Genomic DNA, 18469 nt, shown 5'->3' on the forward strand with positions numbered 1-18469 from the left:
CAGCAGTTTCCTCTACTACTTTTGTTGAGAACAAAATAGGCCTACTTGAAGTGCAGGATAGGCCTAAACCTCTTGCTGTCTGTTGATGTGCAATAAATATTGAAGGTTATGTAGCCTACAAGTAGGCCTACCTGTCTGTTCTACTCATTTCAACTGACTTGTGAAAACTGCTCAGAAAAATCCAAATTGACAACTTTTTTTTTTTTTTTTTTTACACTAGGCTAACGCAAATAGTTACTTTCCCTGGTAACTAATTACTTCTATTGTAAAGTAATTCAGTTACTAACTCAGTTACTTTTTGGAACAAGTAGTGAGTAACTATAACTAATTACTTTTTCAAAGTAACGTTCCCAACACTGAATATATGTACATATTTTAGTTGGAGACTTTACTGTCAAGGCCTTACTTTAAAGTCACTTTGAGTGAAAAGTTGCACAACTTAGGCCACTCTCCCCTACAATTGAGAATATCTGGAAAGACTTGAACATTGCTGTTGACAGACGCTCTCCATCCAATCTGATGCGGAATCTGAAGCTTGAGCTATTTTGCAAAGAAGAATGGGTGAAAATATCAGTCTCTAGATGGGCAAAGCTGGCGGAGACATACCCCAATAGACTTGCAGCTGTAATTGCAGCGATAGGTGGTTCTACAAAGCATTGACTCAGGGGGGCTGAATACTTATGCACGCCACACTTTTCAGTTTTTTTATTTCTAAAAAAAAATTAAAACCATATTTCACTTGCATTCCACTTCACAATGATGCACCACTTTGTGTTGGCTTATCACATGAAATCCCAATAAAATAAATGTACGTTTGTAGTTTTAATGTGACAAAATGTGGAAAATTCCAAGGGGTATGAATACTTTTGCAAGCCACTGTATATCATAACTAGTTTCCCTCCAAAGCCAGAACTGACTTGTTTCTGTGAAACCTGGACATAGTTTTGAATATTTTAGTCCAATAGTGTCCAGTCAGGTATTATTTACACATTTTACAAAAAATACATGTTAGATTGGAGCAGTGCCAAACATTAATAATGGATAACATTTAAGATCACTCTAGAAAGGAATAAAGATTTGTAAAGGTTACTTGTGCAAAGAAAGTGTGTAAAAAATCAAGTGCCATCTATAAAATAGTCATTCAAATCATATAATACATGTGATATGCTGATGGACATAAATACTATTATATACATAATACTATAATTAACATATATTATATACAAGTCTATCAAAATAAGAGCCATTAAACAGTCTGTTGTGTCCTTTTTGGATCAGGGCGCTTGTTGAGTTCTCTGCTGACTGTTGAGCTCGTTGAGGATCACATCCCCATTGGCCCCTTCATCAGCTCTGATTGCTTGGTCATCAGCTGGGTTACCTGTAATACAGCCATGCTGCATTATTTATAGTAGACACAATTTGGGGCAAACTATTTATATATATATACTGTATATTTCAATAACTTAATATACACCTCGATGATGTGTGTATTATTGTGTAGGACAATAAAAACTAGTGAAAGTTAAATTAACTTCACTTCTTCAGCAGATGTGCCCGATTTTAATACTACATCATGAAAAGTTTATAATATTGTTATCTGATAGTACTGCAGTCTAAGAAGTGCCTTGTTTACAATGGGAGCCTTCATCACAAATCAGAACAAATGCAAGTTAAAAAAATATATATATTCAAAGACCTAATGCAGTTGTAATATAGCCTATTTGTGACATAGTTGGGTAGATTGAGTAAATCCTACTTGTATGCTCATATTGGGCATATGAATCAGGCCTAATCTAATCACCTTTTGTTTTGTTAAAAGTGACTAAACAACTCACAGTCAGTGGTGACACCGACAATTACAATGGCGGACTGTCTTCACTCACCGATGCCAGTCATCTGCTCTGAAGAGTCACTGGCGAGGAACGAAGAGGAGCTGGATAGGTTGTTGGAGCTTGAGGAGTGAAGAGATGTTAGTCTGCTCACCGAAGACCTCTTCACAGTCTTCTGTGTTGCAGTGCGACTCCACTCTGTGAAAAGATGGAAAAGGTGAGATGGAAACATAGTCCTCCAGAGTTTATGTGTTTCCTTAAATACCATAACATGCAATCTAATGCAATGGAATCTCTTATTCTGAAGGGGAGTATTACTATGTTCAAAGGGATCAGAGACCAAACAGAGGGATAGTTGGGAAATGTAAAGGAAACATCTCTTACCTGAATTCTTTGGCAGTCTCATTCCGCCACAGCACAGGTAGGTCTTCCACTGCTTCCTCACATTTTCTTTCACCGCACAGTGGAACACAAATATAAAGAAACCTACAAAACAGAAAGGCATTTTTTTCTATGACCCTGACTTCAGTTTGGACATACAAATAACAGGCATTTAATATTAATACACTTAATACAGTAGTTTTGGCCATCATTCCCATGCGTAATCGTATTGAGATTAGGGAAAGTGATGACTGGTAAATAAACTGAAGGCAAACGCTGTAAACATATTTTACAGTTTACAGGCCAACAAGTCCTTGTGCACCTTTGACAGACTGCACTTGCTGAAGTTGTGCATATACACACACACACACACACACACACACACACACACACACACACACACACACATTTGTGTATGCAGTGAGGGATTACTACTGACATCTGCTTTATTTGCCATCACTTTGAGTTTTATCCCCAAATCAAGTGGTTATAATCTGTAGCTAAAATGTTGCCGTGTTTACAAACTGATGGCGTTTTTTTTGCCCTGTCTGACCTAAATGTCAGATTTCAGCAGTCCATCCATTAGTATGATAGCCAAGAGAGTTATGTATTATTGTGCTATTGGGTCACTATTTACAATGGAGGAAATAAGTATTTGATCCCTCACCGATTTTGTGAGTTTGCCCACTTACAAAGAAATGAGCGGTCTATCATTTTCAAGCTAAGTTTATTTTAACAGTGATAGACAGAATATAAAAAAATCCAGAAAAACACATTAAAAAAAAGATCTAAATTATTTTGCATTTCATTGAGTGAAATAAGTATTTGATCTCCTACCAACCATAAATAATTCTGGCTCCCACAAATTAGTCCTCGTGCTTTAAAAAAGTATTCCTAATCTCAACTAGTTTCCTGTATAGAACACACCTGTCTCAAGTTGTTACCTGTATAAAAGAGACCTGTCCACAGAGTCAATAAATCAAACTCCAACATCTCCATCATGGGCAAGACCAAAAAGCTGTCTAAGGACATCAGGGCCAATATTGTAGACCTGCACAAGGCCGGAATACAATACAAGACCATTGGCGAGAAGATGGGTGAGAAGGAGACAACTGTTGGTGCGATTATTCGAAAATGAAAGAAACACAAAATGACCCTCTATCTCCCTCGGTCTGGGGCTCCAAGCAAGATCTCACCTTGTGGGGTATCAATGATCATTATGCCGTAATGGATTGAAATCCTGTAGTGCCCGTAAGATCACCCTGCTCAAGAAGGGACATGTACAGAACCGTCTAAAGTTTGCCAATGAGCACCTGAACGACTCAGAGAATGCTTGGGAGAAGGTGATTTGGTCAGATTAGAACAAAATCAAGTTCTTTAGTATCATAGTGACTTGCCATGCTTGGAGGAAGAGGAATTCTGACTATGACCCCAAGAACACCATCCCCAAAGTCAAGCATGGAGGTTGAAGCATTATGCTTTGGGGGTGTTTCTCTGCTAAGGGGACAAGTGGACTTCACTGCATCAAAGGAAATATGGATGGGGCCATGTACCATGAAATACTAGGTGACAACCTCTTTCTCTCAGCCAGGTCTGTAAAAATGGGTCATGGATGGGTCTTCCAGCACGTCAATTACCCTAAAAATACAGCAAAGGCAACAAGGGAGTGGCTCAAGAAGAAGCACATTAAGGTCATGGAGTGGCCTAGCCAGTCTCCGGACCTTAATCCAATAGATCTGGGGAGGGAACTGAAGCTCAAGTGACAGCCTCGAAACCTTAAAGATTAGGAGAGGATCTGCAAAGAGGAGTGGTCCAAATATCCTCCTGAGCTGTGCAAACCTGGTCATCAACTACATGACACGTCTGACATCTGTACTTGCCAACAAGGGTTTCTCCACCAAGTACTAAGCAATGTTTTGATAGGGGATCAAATACTTATTTCACTCAATGAAATGCTAAATAATTTATATCTTTTTTTTATGTGATTTTCTGGATTTTCTTTTTGATATTCTGTCTATCACTGTTAAAATAAACCTAGCAATAAAATTATAGACCGTTCATTTCATTGTAAGTGGGCAAACTTACAAAATCAGTGAGGGATCAAATACTTATTTCCTCCACTGTATTTATAAAACGGAATGACAAATTTACTTTTTTAGCACTTTTAATTGCCTTTTAATTGCCCTTTGTGGAAAAATTAAGTAATTTGCATTGAAACGAATATTGACACAAACGCAGTGATGTTTAGTGTATACAAATAAAATGAAACAACTTATAATGCACTCAAATGGTGCTCCTATTACCCTGATGCCCGGACCCAAATGAGTCAACTCACCTTGCAAGGAGTTGAAGATGGCGAACAGGTACATGAATGGCAGGTTGACGGGCCCCCAGGCAAAGAAGGCAAAGCCCCAAGTGAGGCCCAGGAGGAGGGTTATCCCACACACGCTGCGCGCATCCTGCAGCGAGGTGCGGTGACGCATGTTGTGAGGGTTCTGCCTCCTTAGCCGACACAACTGGACCAACACCACAATGAACATGATGAAGTTGAACACAAAGATGACACAGAAATAGGCCACCACTGCCACATAGAAAGCAATGTCGTTTTTCAGCCAGCAGCTGTGGGAGAGGACAAGGAGGGGAAAGTGTGTGTGTGTTTTTTTTTAAGCAGGTTATATTTCATGTATATTCTTGATATTTGTGAACCATTTTTAGTTTGTCTAGATTCAGAATATTGTGCATGTAACTGCAGATACAAAGCTGTCAGAAGACTCACAAGTCATCAGAAGTGCCATCAGTAAACCTTCCATAGGAGACCATGCCGTAGTTATCCTTGTCGACCGCAATGACGATAATGACCACAATCATGGGGACGCCCCAGCCGACCAGCGAGAACTTGAGCATGTAGCGTGACACGTAGGTGTTGAAGACTTTGACCAGGGCCAGGTACATGTGCACAGCCTCCAGTCCCATCCAGGTGAAGGTGACCAGCAGGAAGTAGTGAAGGAACCAGGCGGTGGAGATGCACAGGCCCACCGCGTCTGGGTAGAGCGCCAGCCACGCATCCACCAGAAACACCATGTTGAGCAGCAGCAGAGACAGGCACAGCTGGATCAGGATTTTGGATGGAATGTCCTTACGCAGCTTCCTGTAGTGTTCAGACAACATGAAACATCTCAGTGAAACTCTAGTATTCTCAATGCACAATGCCCTCCACTGCACAATATATATTGAAATTTGTTTGCTGCTATAGACAATCAAGAATGTGGCTTTCACATTTGAAAAAAAGTGAAAGAAAAAAAGTGTTTTAGAATATGTATTTTAGCAATTTAAAAAAAAAATAATAACAAAAGGCAATATCAGCTCCCAGCATTGTGTATAAATGGACATCAGTTATTGATTTTAGAGTATTTGATTGACAAAAAGGAACAAGAATCAAATGTATCTTATTCAGGACAATATATCTTTTTAACTCTCAATACTCACTCAAAGGCCAAGTAGGTGAGGAGGGTGACGGACAGGAAGATGCAAGAGATTCCACAGCCAATATAAGTGATGAAGGTGAGGATGGTGCTCTGGAGACGAGTGATCTCAGGATCTCTGTTGAGGTCCTGTAAGGAGAAGAGGAACAAAATAAAACGGAAAAGTTACAGCAAAAAAGGAACAGTCTAATATAAAGGGGCCATGAAAACAAATGTATACAATATGGTCATCTTCTTACCAGCAGGATTGCAAAACTGGTTAAATGGTTGCAGCCGCAAACCGTCTCATTGTCGGTGCTATTACGGACAGTACAGCCATTTTCATTCCAACCGCCTGATCTGTCTTCCGGCGGCAATAACACATGTTAACCTTTATTTTCATCTCTATTTACATATACTTCATTTGAGTAGACATTTTTTAGAAAACTTACTATTTAATGTGAAGTCCCAGAAAACGCATTTGGCCACAAAATTACCCTATAGTTTGGAGAAAAAAGGCACAAGACCTTGGATCATTTTATATTTGTAAAGCATTGTTTTTTTTTCTCTATTCAAAGTCACGACAGCATGTTTGTTACCTATCTATATCAGTATTCTTAAAGAGTGACTTACTGGAACGGGCTCTATGTTCCTCAAGTGAATTAAAACTTCCTCCTGCAGTCCTGTGATGGACAGGTTGGCCGCACTCGCTCCCAGAATCCCACTGTTTAGTTTGCGTTCCCCCAAAGATTGGTCCTGCATGTCCAATAAGAGTCACAAACAAGAAACACAAGGTTGTCAGTTATTGGAGACAATTTTTTGGTCTTTAGTCATCATCAACACTAAATCTTGGCTATAAAGTTCTGTTTCAGTTTCCCCGTTTTAGATGGGAAGTTTATTTTTCTTCTACAATGTATAGACCTGGAAGACTGTGCTCTTCTGGTAGAAATTGAACTGGACTCTGGAGACCTGCTGCTGCTCCTCAGGGGTTAGATTCTGTGTGAGAGACGGGGGCAATCTGATGGAGCCTTGAGGGATGGAGGAGTCTGTTCTCACAGCCCTTTTCACTCTGGTATCCCCACGAACCTGCAAGAGAGACATGGGCTTAACAACGTATAGCCTACCACTTAAATACTTACATTTTTTTAGGGGCTACTATCATACATATGTCAGGAATAACTGTTTGCATTTTGTAGCAATAAAAATGTATTTTAATGAAAAAATGGTGTCATTGAGATTAAAGGTTGGCAGCCAGACTTCCTAACCTAGCTCACTTCATTGAATTTTTCCAAAAAATATTCCTTTTTGAATATACTCAATGTATCCGTAACAGCCAGAGTATCAATTCATGCAGGTATGTCTTCATAAGATCAAGTTTGATTTAAAGGGGTTCATTGTTCAAAAGTTATTCCTTATCATTTGCAGCATTTTTAAACCCAACCTGAAATTTAACTTTATTCGTATCAATTGTTCATGGATTTCATGTACATATAACTTCTAAACACCTACATAATACTCCTTTAAAATAATAATAAAGTATCCTATAAACCACTTCAACACATATTTTAATAAACTACTTATGTAGTACTTCATATACAGGATAAATACACTGGACTGTTCGTGTCATACCTGCACAGTACTGGGGTCTGAAATGGAGAAAACTGTTTCCTGAAAGTTGGTGCCATCTGCTGGTTTCACGGACAGAGCCACTGCCGAGGACAAGAGGGTCTCGGGCGTGTCTTCAAGGACCAGCTTCAACGCCACCGTATCAACAATCCCTATGATTCTGATGGAGAAGAAGAAAGGGTACTTCTATTATTCCTAGATCCAATTCAGTTATACCAGTGGTTCCCAACCCCTGGGCCGCTGACCAGGACTTGCCCTCGAAAGATTTGCTACAGGGCTGCCAGGAAGCAACATGATTGATAATGTACACATATGGATATATGGGCTATTATTGTTTAGTTTTTTCTTTGGTTATTACTTTTGATTTATCCTCAGCTTGATCACTTAAGTAGGTTATCAGTGCACATGAGAAATCCATAATCAAAACATTTCAACATCAAACTACATCAAATCGGCCACTACTTGAGTCATGTTCATGAACTCACAAAACTATTAAATGGAGACTCCATGTCTAAGTTCATATTTCAGTTCATGTAGTTATGAGTTATGTGGTGTGTGTGTGTGTGTTGAGGGGCGTGGGGGGGATTATGCTCCCTGGTTGGACTGACTGGAACACAATCGTAAATATAAGAAGGAGGTCTGAGATGCCAAAACCATCTTTACCACCATTTGTTTTCAAGCAATACATAATATGTAAGATAATTCCGAATAAATCTATCTGCTACCTGTTGGATGAGCTGGACAGCGTCTCAGAGGAGGCACCCAGCAGGTTGCTGATGATGTGGACGGAGATGTTCCCCAGTGACAGGCTGACGGTGGGGCCTGACAGGAGCCTCTCTAGATCAGACACCAGCCGTTCCACCTGGCTGGAGTTCAGTTGGGACACGTCTTCGGTCAGCCGAAGAAGCGCGCCGGCTTGGCCTTCAGCTGTGGTCATCAACAGCATTCAAAGGGAACGCATTAACAATGTCACAATGATGTAAAACGCTGCAACAAAATGGTGCACACAAACAGTGGTGAGGGGACGGCTAACCTGATAGGGTGGTCGGTGGGCTGTTTGTCGTATTCACAGGAACAGAATCATTCGTGGTGGTTTGGGTTGGGTTGAGTGTTGCCGTAACTGTGACATTCGAAGCACCGGTGGTTGTAATCAGTGTTTGAGCTGTTGTGTTGAATGTTGCAGCGACTGTGACGTTGGATGCAGTGGTGTTGACATTCGGCGATTTAGATGTCAAGCTCACAGGAACAGATTGATTGGTGGTGGTTTGGGTTGTGTTGAGTGTTGATGTAACTGTTACATTCAAAGCACTGGTGGTGGTTTGGGTTGTGTTGAGTGTTGCCGTAATTGTGGCATTCGAAACACTGGTGGTTGTATTCAGTGATAGGGCTGTTGTGTTCATTTGGGATGAAGTTACAGTTATAGGTGATGAGGTGGGGCTGTTTGGTTGTGCGATTGTCACGTTGCCAGGCCCAGGAGTGAAAGAAGGTCTGTGAACACACTGCTCTTCCAGCAGCACAATCACAGTGGTCCCATTTCGACTTCAAAGAAAAGGACAATTTAAGATGAATGATAAACCATTATTGATCCCCCAGCAACACAAGGGCAGCAGTGAGGTACCTATAACTAAAACAATGGAATATTACAAATCAGACAGCCTTGAAGTAAACTACTGTCATCCTCACTGAGTTACATTTTTTTTTTAAGTTCATGCAGGAGATAGATTGGTATGTAGGTTGCCTAATACAAACCAATTAATGATGTTAGAATCCTCAATTGTCGTACAAAAGTTGCCAGGCTTTAGGTTAACTTTATCCACCCTGAATGGAGATTCTAGTGGATTGTCGCCAACTTCTCCACAAATTGCTGGGAGACAAATAAGACAAAACACAAACGATTTAACTGGCCACGTCTGCATTTTTTTTTATATAGTGTTAACTGATGATGAATTGACGTGGTGACTAGTGTCCATGTAGTTCATATACACACCAGCTCTGGTAACTAGTCCGTTGGATCTGACTTGTTTCTCAGATTGAAAAACTTCCATCACCGCTGCCGACACATCACAGATATGGACCTTGCTTTCTAGGCGTAACAGCACTCTGCAGCTAGATTTTTTTTAAATCAGAAAAGAACAGGTTTAAGTCACTGTTTAAATGTTTCGTATGTATCAGTCCAGAGATGTTGTTCTTTCAAAGCTACCAATATCAGACTCACTTTGCTCCTCCTCCACCACAGGCCACGTAAACATCCTGGGTGAATATTTCCATTTTAGTAAGTAACACATTGAATAAAGTTATATATTGCGACTGCTTTGTATAGAAATGTGCTTTGGGGAATTAAAAGTAAAGCAAGGGTCCCAGTCAATTATGCAATGTAGTCAAAGATAATTGACCTTTTAAAGCAAATCAATAAGACATTATTTTATTTTGATTGATTACATTTGGATAATTTTTTCTTCTAGGAAATATTAAATATAGTCATAGCACAATATGTAAAAGGTAAGGAATATGGTACGGAATATCTTTATGCTTTCTTGGCTGCTTACCTTGTATTCAGGTACAATGATGGACAAGGGACATGGAACACTGCAAAGGAACATTGCAAGGATTGTGATTTATTTTTGATTTGATGAAAGTGTATTAGTTCAAGTTTAATTGTATTTGTACAGTATGTGCTTGAAGAATGTCCAAACTCACGTTGGTATGTCAGCGCAGTCTGGTCGCTGTTCAAATTTAGATAACTGTGAAGATTCAAGAGATTATAGTTTAACACCACAATAATTACTTGATAATACGTATATGTTCAATGGCAGGATGTTGACTTACCAGGGACATGACATCTGAGAGGGCAATCTTGGGATCTTTTATTGAAATTTCAAAAGTGTAGAATACATCTAAAAATAAAGGAATTGTTTATTTTTTAAGCGTCTTAGCCATATAATGTAGTTATTAATCTGGTGGTGTTGTTAGGTTATACAACACTTACCAGTTCCATTGCAGTAATCCGAACAGCTGCAGTTCTTTTTATTGGTACCTGGAATCAAATCAAATCATGTGGATTTAGTGTATAGTTATGCAGTGTATGGTTGAATACTTCCTTTACTCGGTGTAGTTTGAAGACATTTGATAGAAATATAAAGAGCTCACCACAAATAGCCGAGTTGCTTTGATTAGCGACATATGCAGGCCCAAATTCCTCACTGTTGAAAGATAAGTCACATTTGACTATAGAGCTGCATTCAATCTCGTTCAATGTTCAGAAAATGTAAAGGCAATATATAACATGGTCATACTGTATATATTTACCCTAAAGACCAATTCATAGATACTGCTTTAGGAAACACACATGGAAAAATACCAAATATCTTACCATGATGCACCAGTTTGACCAGAATATTTGCAAGAGCTTTCCATTTGTGTTTCGTTACTGCATTCATTTTTTATTTGACCTGTTGAATGACACAGAGGGTTGATTGCAATAAGGGAACTTCTTAGGTAGGGTCATTTTTGTATTTCATGCGGAAGGAAACACTCACTTAGTTCATCTACTCTTTTTCCGACCACGTTGATTTCAGAAGAGTTTTTACTGGCCGCACAGAGCACACGCAGGATACAACACGGAGGTACTCTGTGCTTCAGGCTCAGTGTCACGAAACAGCTGGTGTTTCTGAAGTTCAACATCAGTGTTATAAACTAATAAGATTCTTTGCACTCTTTTCAGTCGTTGGAAATTTTGCTTGTCACTTACCTTATTGCAGAATCTTTTTTGCATGTAACTTCAATTTTCTGTTAAAAGACAATCAAATCATTCTTGATTCAAATGATCCTTCAAATCACATAGTGTAACCCACAGGTTAATTTAAACGTTATCTTACTTGAAATAGGCCAGGTGTGTTTTCATTATTGATCCCACTGGAAAATAAATTGAGATCATTTTAAAAAGAATGACAAACACAATTGTTTTAATAACAAGTCTTCATAGCCTTTGTAAGAGGACATTTCGCTCTTTTTTTCTTGCAAATAAAAAGTCAATCAAACACCCCATTGCTTAATTTGACACAACCAGAAATGTTGTTGCAGTTTTTCTGCAGCCTTACTTGGTCTGGTATGACCAGACGTTTAGGATGGCCAGTGTTAGTCAGACATCTGTATAGCTTGGATTACGGTTTCAGTTCACAGACTTGAGGATTTTTGTCTACTTGTGCAACTGTTAATCTACATTTTAGCGGGTCACTGATACACATAACAAGGTTTGTAGGACTGAAGTGAAATTTAAAGATAGATTGTTCTGCCTTTAGAGGATCTTGGGAAATGAAAGAAAATGTTAGCTGTCTTCAAGTCTGAATTGCTACCTGAACAGCACTTGTGCCTAGGGTATGGACTATGGGGCACCTTTTGCTTACAAATAATGTAATTTGAAATTTGATCTGTTTGGGAATTTACAATTACAACAGCAGTATGCAGCAGGAGAAGTTGCAGTGTGCATTTTGCTCACTACTTTCTCCTCTTATCAAATGTGTATAAAAAATATGCATTGTTGGACTAAATCATTAAACGAACATTTCCTGGTGAGATATCCATTTGTGGTTTAAAGTGTGATTTTTTTTTAACCTTTCATTCATTAATTTGATTAGAAATCATTGTAATGATATATATATACCTGGCTGGTCCAACACTGCTGCCAATTTGACGAGCCACGCGCTGCTTGTGTGACTGATTGGGATTTATTATTTCCAATGCTCTCTTCATTCTTACAATCGCAGGCGCCAATATGGCGGCTGAAGAGGTTGTTGAGCTGATGAAAGGCTCCAAGGCCTTTGCTGTTGTTGCTGCAGTTGTAGTTGTGATGTTTCTTTGTGAGGCAATTGTTGTTGCAGCTGTAGTTGTATTGTTGCTTTTTAAAAGTGTTGTTGCAATGCTAGTTCTGTTGTGGATTTTTAATGCTGTGGATTTTGCAGCTGTAGTCATGTTGTGGATTTCTAACGATGTAGCTGCCGCAACTGTAGATGTGTTGTCACTTATTGAATCAGTTGATGTTGCAGCTAAAGTTGTGATGTTGCTTTTGAAAAGTGTTGTCGCAGCCGTAGATGTGTTGTTGATTCCTAACGATGTAGTTGCCGCAGCTGTAGATGTGTTGATTCCTAACGATGTAGTTGCCCCAGCTGTAGGCCTAGTTGTGTTGAAGTTTCGTAAAGTTGCTGTCATCATGAGTGTTGTTTCATTTGAAGTGTTGGAAGATGTAGTTTGTGGCGTGGTTGGTATGGCAGTTGTTGGAAGCCGGCAGTCATCCAGCCTGTTTTGGAAAACTTGTCTAAGCTGAGAAACGGAACATGATACTCATTATATTTAATCATAGCAAAAAAAACATAATTAGCCTAAGTATTATAAGCAACAAATCCATTAGTCGTTTTTCCTACTTACCCAGGCAACGATTTCTGATTGATTCTTCTCCTCTCCATTGATATCCACAATGATGTGAACAGAGTAGTGTACTACCATAAAAAGTACAAACAGGATAAAGTTGAGGAGACTGATTTCATCAGATTTAATCAATGCAGCAGAGACAGAGATATCCTGACTCAAAAGAAAAGTATGGCCCTGCATTGCCCATAATGCAATCAATAGCAAAAATGTTAAACTGTCTACGCCAAAGACCAGGCCCACTCAATGCTAGCTGTTAGTCACGCAAGCTTTCTGCTATAATTTTGTAGTTTCTAATCCTAAACTGATATTACCAAAATGACATCATCCACATCCCAGTATGGTATGGAACCATTGTTAACAGGCTGAATTGTACTATCCATACAAAGTATGCAACTGATCTTTACATTCTACCATTTAATTTTTTTCAATCCTCATATTAACTCCAGGTGAAGTACCCAATGCATTTTACTTTGAATCAGGACTTTTACGTTGATATTGCTAGGTGACCAGCAGTGTGAGAAAGGACAGTATAGTGGTTTGTCTGAAGATTATATTACTGTGATTGGGACCAATCGACTACAACATTGAAATTCTTCACTATTAATTATAATAGGCCTAAACCGACAAGGGCCATCATTTAGGCCTACCTTTGATGCTTCAGCACTTTGTTTTATTTGGGGGGGTTTCAGGGGATATGTCTCCCTCAATATTTACAAGAGTTATACATTTGTCCCTCACAAAAAAAATATGTAAGACAACCCCCTCCCAGAAAAAAGTTAAACAATAAACAATTCAGGGGTATGCTAGCTTTCTCCCCATTTGCGGTCTTTGTGCTCAGATAGGCTAATCAACTAGGAGGATTCTTTTGAGTTTACCTGAAGTTTCTGCATTTATTGTGGTGAGGAAAGGAGCAGGTGAGGTCTGACATGAGGCCTGACCTGATAGACAAGAGAGAATCATTATTATCTGTACAGAAATTATAACAAAGAGTAAATGAATACTTATATCTTTAGTTAAGGTGACTACAGGTTTAGTGTGACCTACAGCCATAATAGTGTTGTATCATGACAGTTGCCTAATGCATTGTTATGGATAAGATTCCGTGTAGGCCTACACATTAAAATTGGCTACAATCAAAATGTTTTAATCCGAAATGATCTATATTTATAGGTAGGCCTACGGGATTAAAGAACACAACTGAAAAAAAATAGTAATCAGTACATCTAGGTCTATAGAATAAGTAGCCTTCAAAAATAATCAATACAATATTCATTTCTATGCAGTTATCATTTTGAATCAACCTCTAGCCTATTATCATGTTTGACATCTTTTGTTCCTTAAAAATGGTTGAACAACAGCTCTGGTAAAAAAAAAGTTGTTATATACAGTATGTTCATCATATTATCCGTCTGCTGCTACAAAGGAGCTACAGCAGTCTGAAGTTTTGTCTGACTAGTCACTAGCATAACAGGTTACAGTTTTCAGAAGTTACAGACAGTATAAATAGCACATTTATCTGAACGGCTGCATATCAGACATTTTTGTTCTTAAATGGAGGCGCAGACTTGTCAGTCAAGATAATGTTGCCAGTTGACAGACAGCTCCACTCCATTGTCTGCAAACAGCAACGCGTGATTATGACTGATGTCTGACCATACCTGCCAGTAGGACGATCAGCAATGGTATGTGGAACCAGTGTAGATGGCAGACACGCGAGCCTGGCTTTTTCACTCTGTGACATAACGAAAAAAGCAACCATGTTAACCCCTTTCAAAGATTTCCTTATCCTTTGTATAAGTGTCAGTGTGGACACCTATTGTTAAACAACAGTTCTAAAGGGTGAAAGAGTGAGTCACTCAAAAAGAAAAACTCTAAGCCTAATCATGAACAACTTCCTAGCACACCCACGCTCATGAATGCTGAAGGCCTTTTCTGTAATTATATATCTGAAAGGTGTTATCTTTGTTCAAGACCACTCAGTCAGTTAAAAAAACATTTGAGTGTCCACAAGAAATGAATAATGCTAAATTAAACACTTGCCTGCATTATGTTTGGACACACCTATTAATATAATCAGGGTCCAGACAGAACAAACACATTACCTTTACCACAGCCTTGGGAAACTGTAAAAGTAATGTATACACACACACTTGAACAAATGGTGATTGTTTCCTTGGGCAAGAGCTTCTTTTCAGACGTGTTCACATCTGTTATGAAGCTGTGCTGTGTTACCATGCAGTGAATTAAATAGGTGTGTGTAATATCCAACCCTAGAAATAGCGGATTGAGAAGAGGAACAACGTTGTCTTGCCCAACATATTCACATGTTTCAGTTAGTTTATGTTGAGAAATTAAATTTAAAAAATTTAACAATTGTAAAAATGTATAGATTCTTCCTTTCTGGGGAACATTTTTTTTCAGGCACTTTATATGATGTGGGCAAAACTGTACCACCTCATTGCATCAAGTGCATTGGTCTTATATTCTTAAAAAAATTATCAGTAACTCAATTCAATTCAATTACCTCTATTTCAACTCGTGAGATTAAACCATATTTACAAAGACAAAATAATCACAGAAATAAAAACATGAAGACAGTTTGACGAAACACGTTTAAATATATAAACAATGATGTTTCTGCATTCCATGATACTTTCTCACCAGAACTACTGCATCACCAGCTGGTCCATGTCGGGTTCTACTATCTTAAAACCAGTTAAGCTTCTGTACAAAAAGGCACTTAAAACTCTAGATAAAAAACCTTTCTCTTACCATCATTGTAACATCTTAGAGAAATATAATTTACTGAGTTTCGATAATTTCTGTAAATTCTCCTGTGTATGCTTAATTTACAAAGTACTACATGGCCTGGCGCCACCACCACTGCTAGAGTTTATTAGGTACAAACAGACTCGGATCACCAGAGCTGTTGCAAACAGGGACTGTGAGATTCCTTTCAGGAAAACTGCTTTTAGCCATAACACCCTTTCCGTTACCGGTACTGCATTATGGAACACACTACCTCCAACTATAAGGGCATGTCCCACACTGGCCTCTTTTAAACGCAAAATAAAGACATTGCTTACTGATAACCAAACATGTAACCACATATAACACTGCACTGTATCGGCCCACTTTCTATTGAATTGTATTTCCTTTTTAACCAATACTTATGTTTGCCCTTGCTTTTTATAGAACCTTTTCATGTTATGTATTTATTGTATATCTTTTGTATTGCTTTTACTGTAACATCCACCTGCCTATGGACAACAGATGGAAATTAGCCCCTGGGCTACAATCTGGCACATTTACATGTTGGAATGACTATGTTTATCAATGTGCATTGTCCTGAAATAATTAAATAAATAAATAAAATATTTGTATTGGATATTTTTATAGAAATAGCCTATTCTTAGTTTTTTAAATAAAGAATGAAGACATAAGAAAGGTAACAGTACAAATCTTTTTTATACATAATCTAAATATATCTTTGTATAAAAATAGACGAGTGTGAAGAATAATCAGACGTGGCTATGATTCTTGAGATGAGCTTTGATCTTGATGAAGGAAAACCACCAGCACAACTTTACCTGAGAGCAGGGGAGAACACGTGCCGACATTTAGATCCATCAGAACCGGAGCCGGGAGATCTCATAGTTGTTTTGTCTTCATGTCCATGGAACATAACCTCCCGTGGGAAAATACAGACTTGAATACTATAGGCCAAACCACAAAACTGTTGTTGACAGGTGGCTGTGTAAGTTAACTGTGAGTGTGTTTCTCATGCAGCAGCGAGAGCTGAGACACGCCCATTGGAACGTCAAGCTGAACAGGTTGACTCTAGCTACATTTGCTTCAGGCAAGTCTCACTCAACAATTAACCCCATCTCTTTAAAAAGGAAATTATTAGAATTTTACAACAGATGAGAAAAGGGACGACTGTGCTGGTATATCATCCAAAATAATTACTGTACTGTATAATTTCCATGCAGGATTTTGGAGTGAAGAATTGTATTTTTATTTTGTCAGTAAAGGTGTGCCTCAGGGTGTGTCCAAAACCTGCAAACCCTCAATAACAGATATGACTGTGAACAAATATTTCCAGGGAAACACAATAGAGCTGAAAGAGTCATGGCATTGAGACATAAACTATTGTGTCACTGAAAGTCACGCACCAGCAGCATTGTACTGTATCTGTGCACCTGCTTTTCAATGCATGAAAGGGACTCAATGATAAGCACAAACACACATACATAGGCACACTGACACACACACACACACACACACACACACACACACACACACACACACACACACACACACACACACACACACACACACACACACACACACCTTTGTTATACCAGATCAGAAAAGCAGAAAAGGGACAACTGTGCTGGTATACCATCCAAGAGAATTACTGTACACTTATAATTTCCATGCAGGAGTTTTGAGTGAAGAATCCTACACACACACACACACACACTCACACACACACACACACACACACACACACACACACACACACACACACACACACACACACACACACACACACACACACACACACACACACACACACACCATTGTTCTAGCTTTTCAATGTGTATTTAACCATTAAAACGCCACAGTAAATATTGAATACACTAATCCTACATACTTAAGATTGATGAAGTACACTGTCATAAAGAAATGCTCTGACAATATTGATGTAAAAAGCCATAAGTCCAAAATGTTTCAAGCTCACAGTAATACAAAAGAGTAAATTTGGGTCACTAATGGAAATACACGAGAACCAGCCTACCAGGAGGTCAAGGGTCAAACTGTCATTAACTAAAGAGCTGGATAAAACTGTGCAGACAGATATGAACTAATGGATCCTGAACATGATCCTTCCCCACCTGGTAACCCATGATTTGTATTTTTGAACTGCTATTTGATCTGAAAAGCATTCATAAATGTATTAACATATAAAGAATATCCTTGGATAAACCGGTATGGGTGCCTTATAGTCTTACCAAATAGCCTATTTTAAATAGACCTACATAAGACTAAAATGTGTAGTTTTTTAACCGTACACCAGGGGGAGTCTTGAGGATAAAGATAGATTCAGGGTAGTGATAGCAGTGATGGCAGTGCAGATCCAAATATTTTTTTTTCAAGATCAACACCCTTGACTGGCTCCTCTATTCTGTTTGAATTGAACTGAGAAAGAGTGAATCGGCTTGTCGGCTGCTTATCATTGTGCATGACGCTTTGGTAACGTACCGCAGCACTCTTTTACACCGCAGTTATTCATCACATTATCCACTAATCACCTATGATTTATCGGACATCCTGCAGGCTTCATGTGGCCTGCGCGTCACACTGTTATGTAACTATAACTTGACTTCATCGTACGTAATCCCCTCTCAATAATATTTTCTCCTACTTTACAATCCTCATCTACTAATGACTATTTTACATAAATTAGTTAGGCGGATATGTTTCATGTATTATCCTCTACTGTTTTTATGTTATTGTGAAGACAAGCATTTAAGTACATTATAGGCTATATATACTGTATAACATAATCATTTATGATCTTTTTTTTTAAGATTATTTTTTGGGCATTTATTAGACAGATTTGGAGAGAGAGAGTTGAAATGGGGCAAAGAGAGGAAGACATGCAGAGAACTGACCAAGGTCGGATTCAAACCCGGGCCTGAGCCTCTAGGGGGACGCTCTAACCACAGTGCCACGATGATC

At 38.8% G+C, this 18469-nt stretch overlaps 1 protein-coding gene across 2 annotated transcripts; it reads right to left on the reverse strand.

Moving 5' to 3' along the window:
* Positions 1 to 688: 688 nt before the first annotated feature.
* Positions 689 to 16472, reverse strand: LOC307260347 (uncharacterized protein). Of its 2 annotated transcripts, none has more exons than XM_080040561.1 (30): positions 16312 to 16472; positions 14380 to 14453; positions 13597 to 13659; positions 12719 to 12789; positions 11958 to 12613; positions 11173 to 11209; positions 11046 to 11083; positions 10834 to 10964; positions 10668 to 10746; positions 10445 to 10497; positions 10284 to 10331; positions 10124 to 10191; positions 9995 to 10038; positions 9844 to 9883; positions 9513 to 9547; positions 9285 to 9403; positions 9047 to 9161; positions 8331 to 8836; positions 8023 to 8224; positions 7301 to 7457; positions 6593 to 6757; positions 6305 to 6427; positions 6124 to 6169; positions 5932 to 6035; positions 5697 to 5821; positions 4987 to 5358; positions 4546 to 4829; positions 2214 to 2315; positions 1884 to 2027; positions 689 to 1378 (listed from the first exon to the last, which is right to left on the reverse strand). In XM_080040561.1, exons 1-30 carry the CDS (start codon positions 16404 to 16406, stop codon positions 1275 to 1277), a joined length of 4200 nt encoding a protein of 1399 aa, XP_079896687.1. In that variant the 5' UTR covers positions 16407 to 16472; the 3' UTR covers positions 689 to 1274. The 2 variants fall into 2 exon arrangements, with proteins under 2 accessions (XP_079896687.1, XP_079896686.1); XM_080040560.1 differs by having other exon boundaries at positions 9285 to 9409.
* Positions 16473 to 18469: the final 1997 nt, after the last annotated feature.

The sequence above is a fragment of the Ammodytes marinus genome (assembly GCF_949987685.1).
Source record: "Ammodytes marinus genome assembly, chromosome: 14".
In the NCBI taxonomy this organism is placed as follows: domain Eukaryota; kingdom Metazoa; phylum Chordata; class Actinopteri; order Uranoscopiformes; family Ammodytidae; genus Ammodytes; species Ammodytes marinus.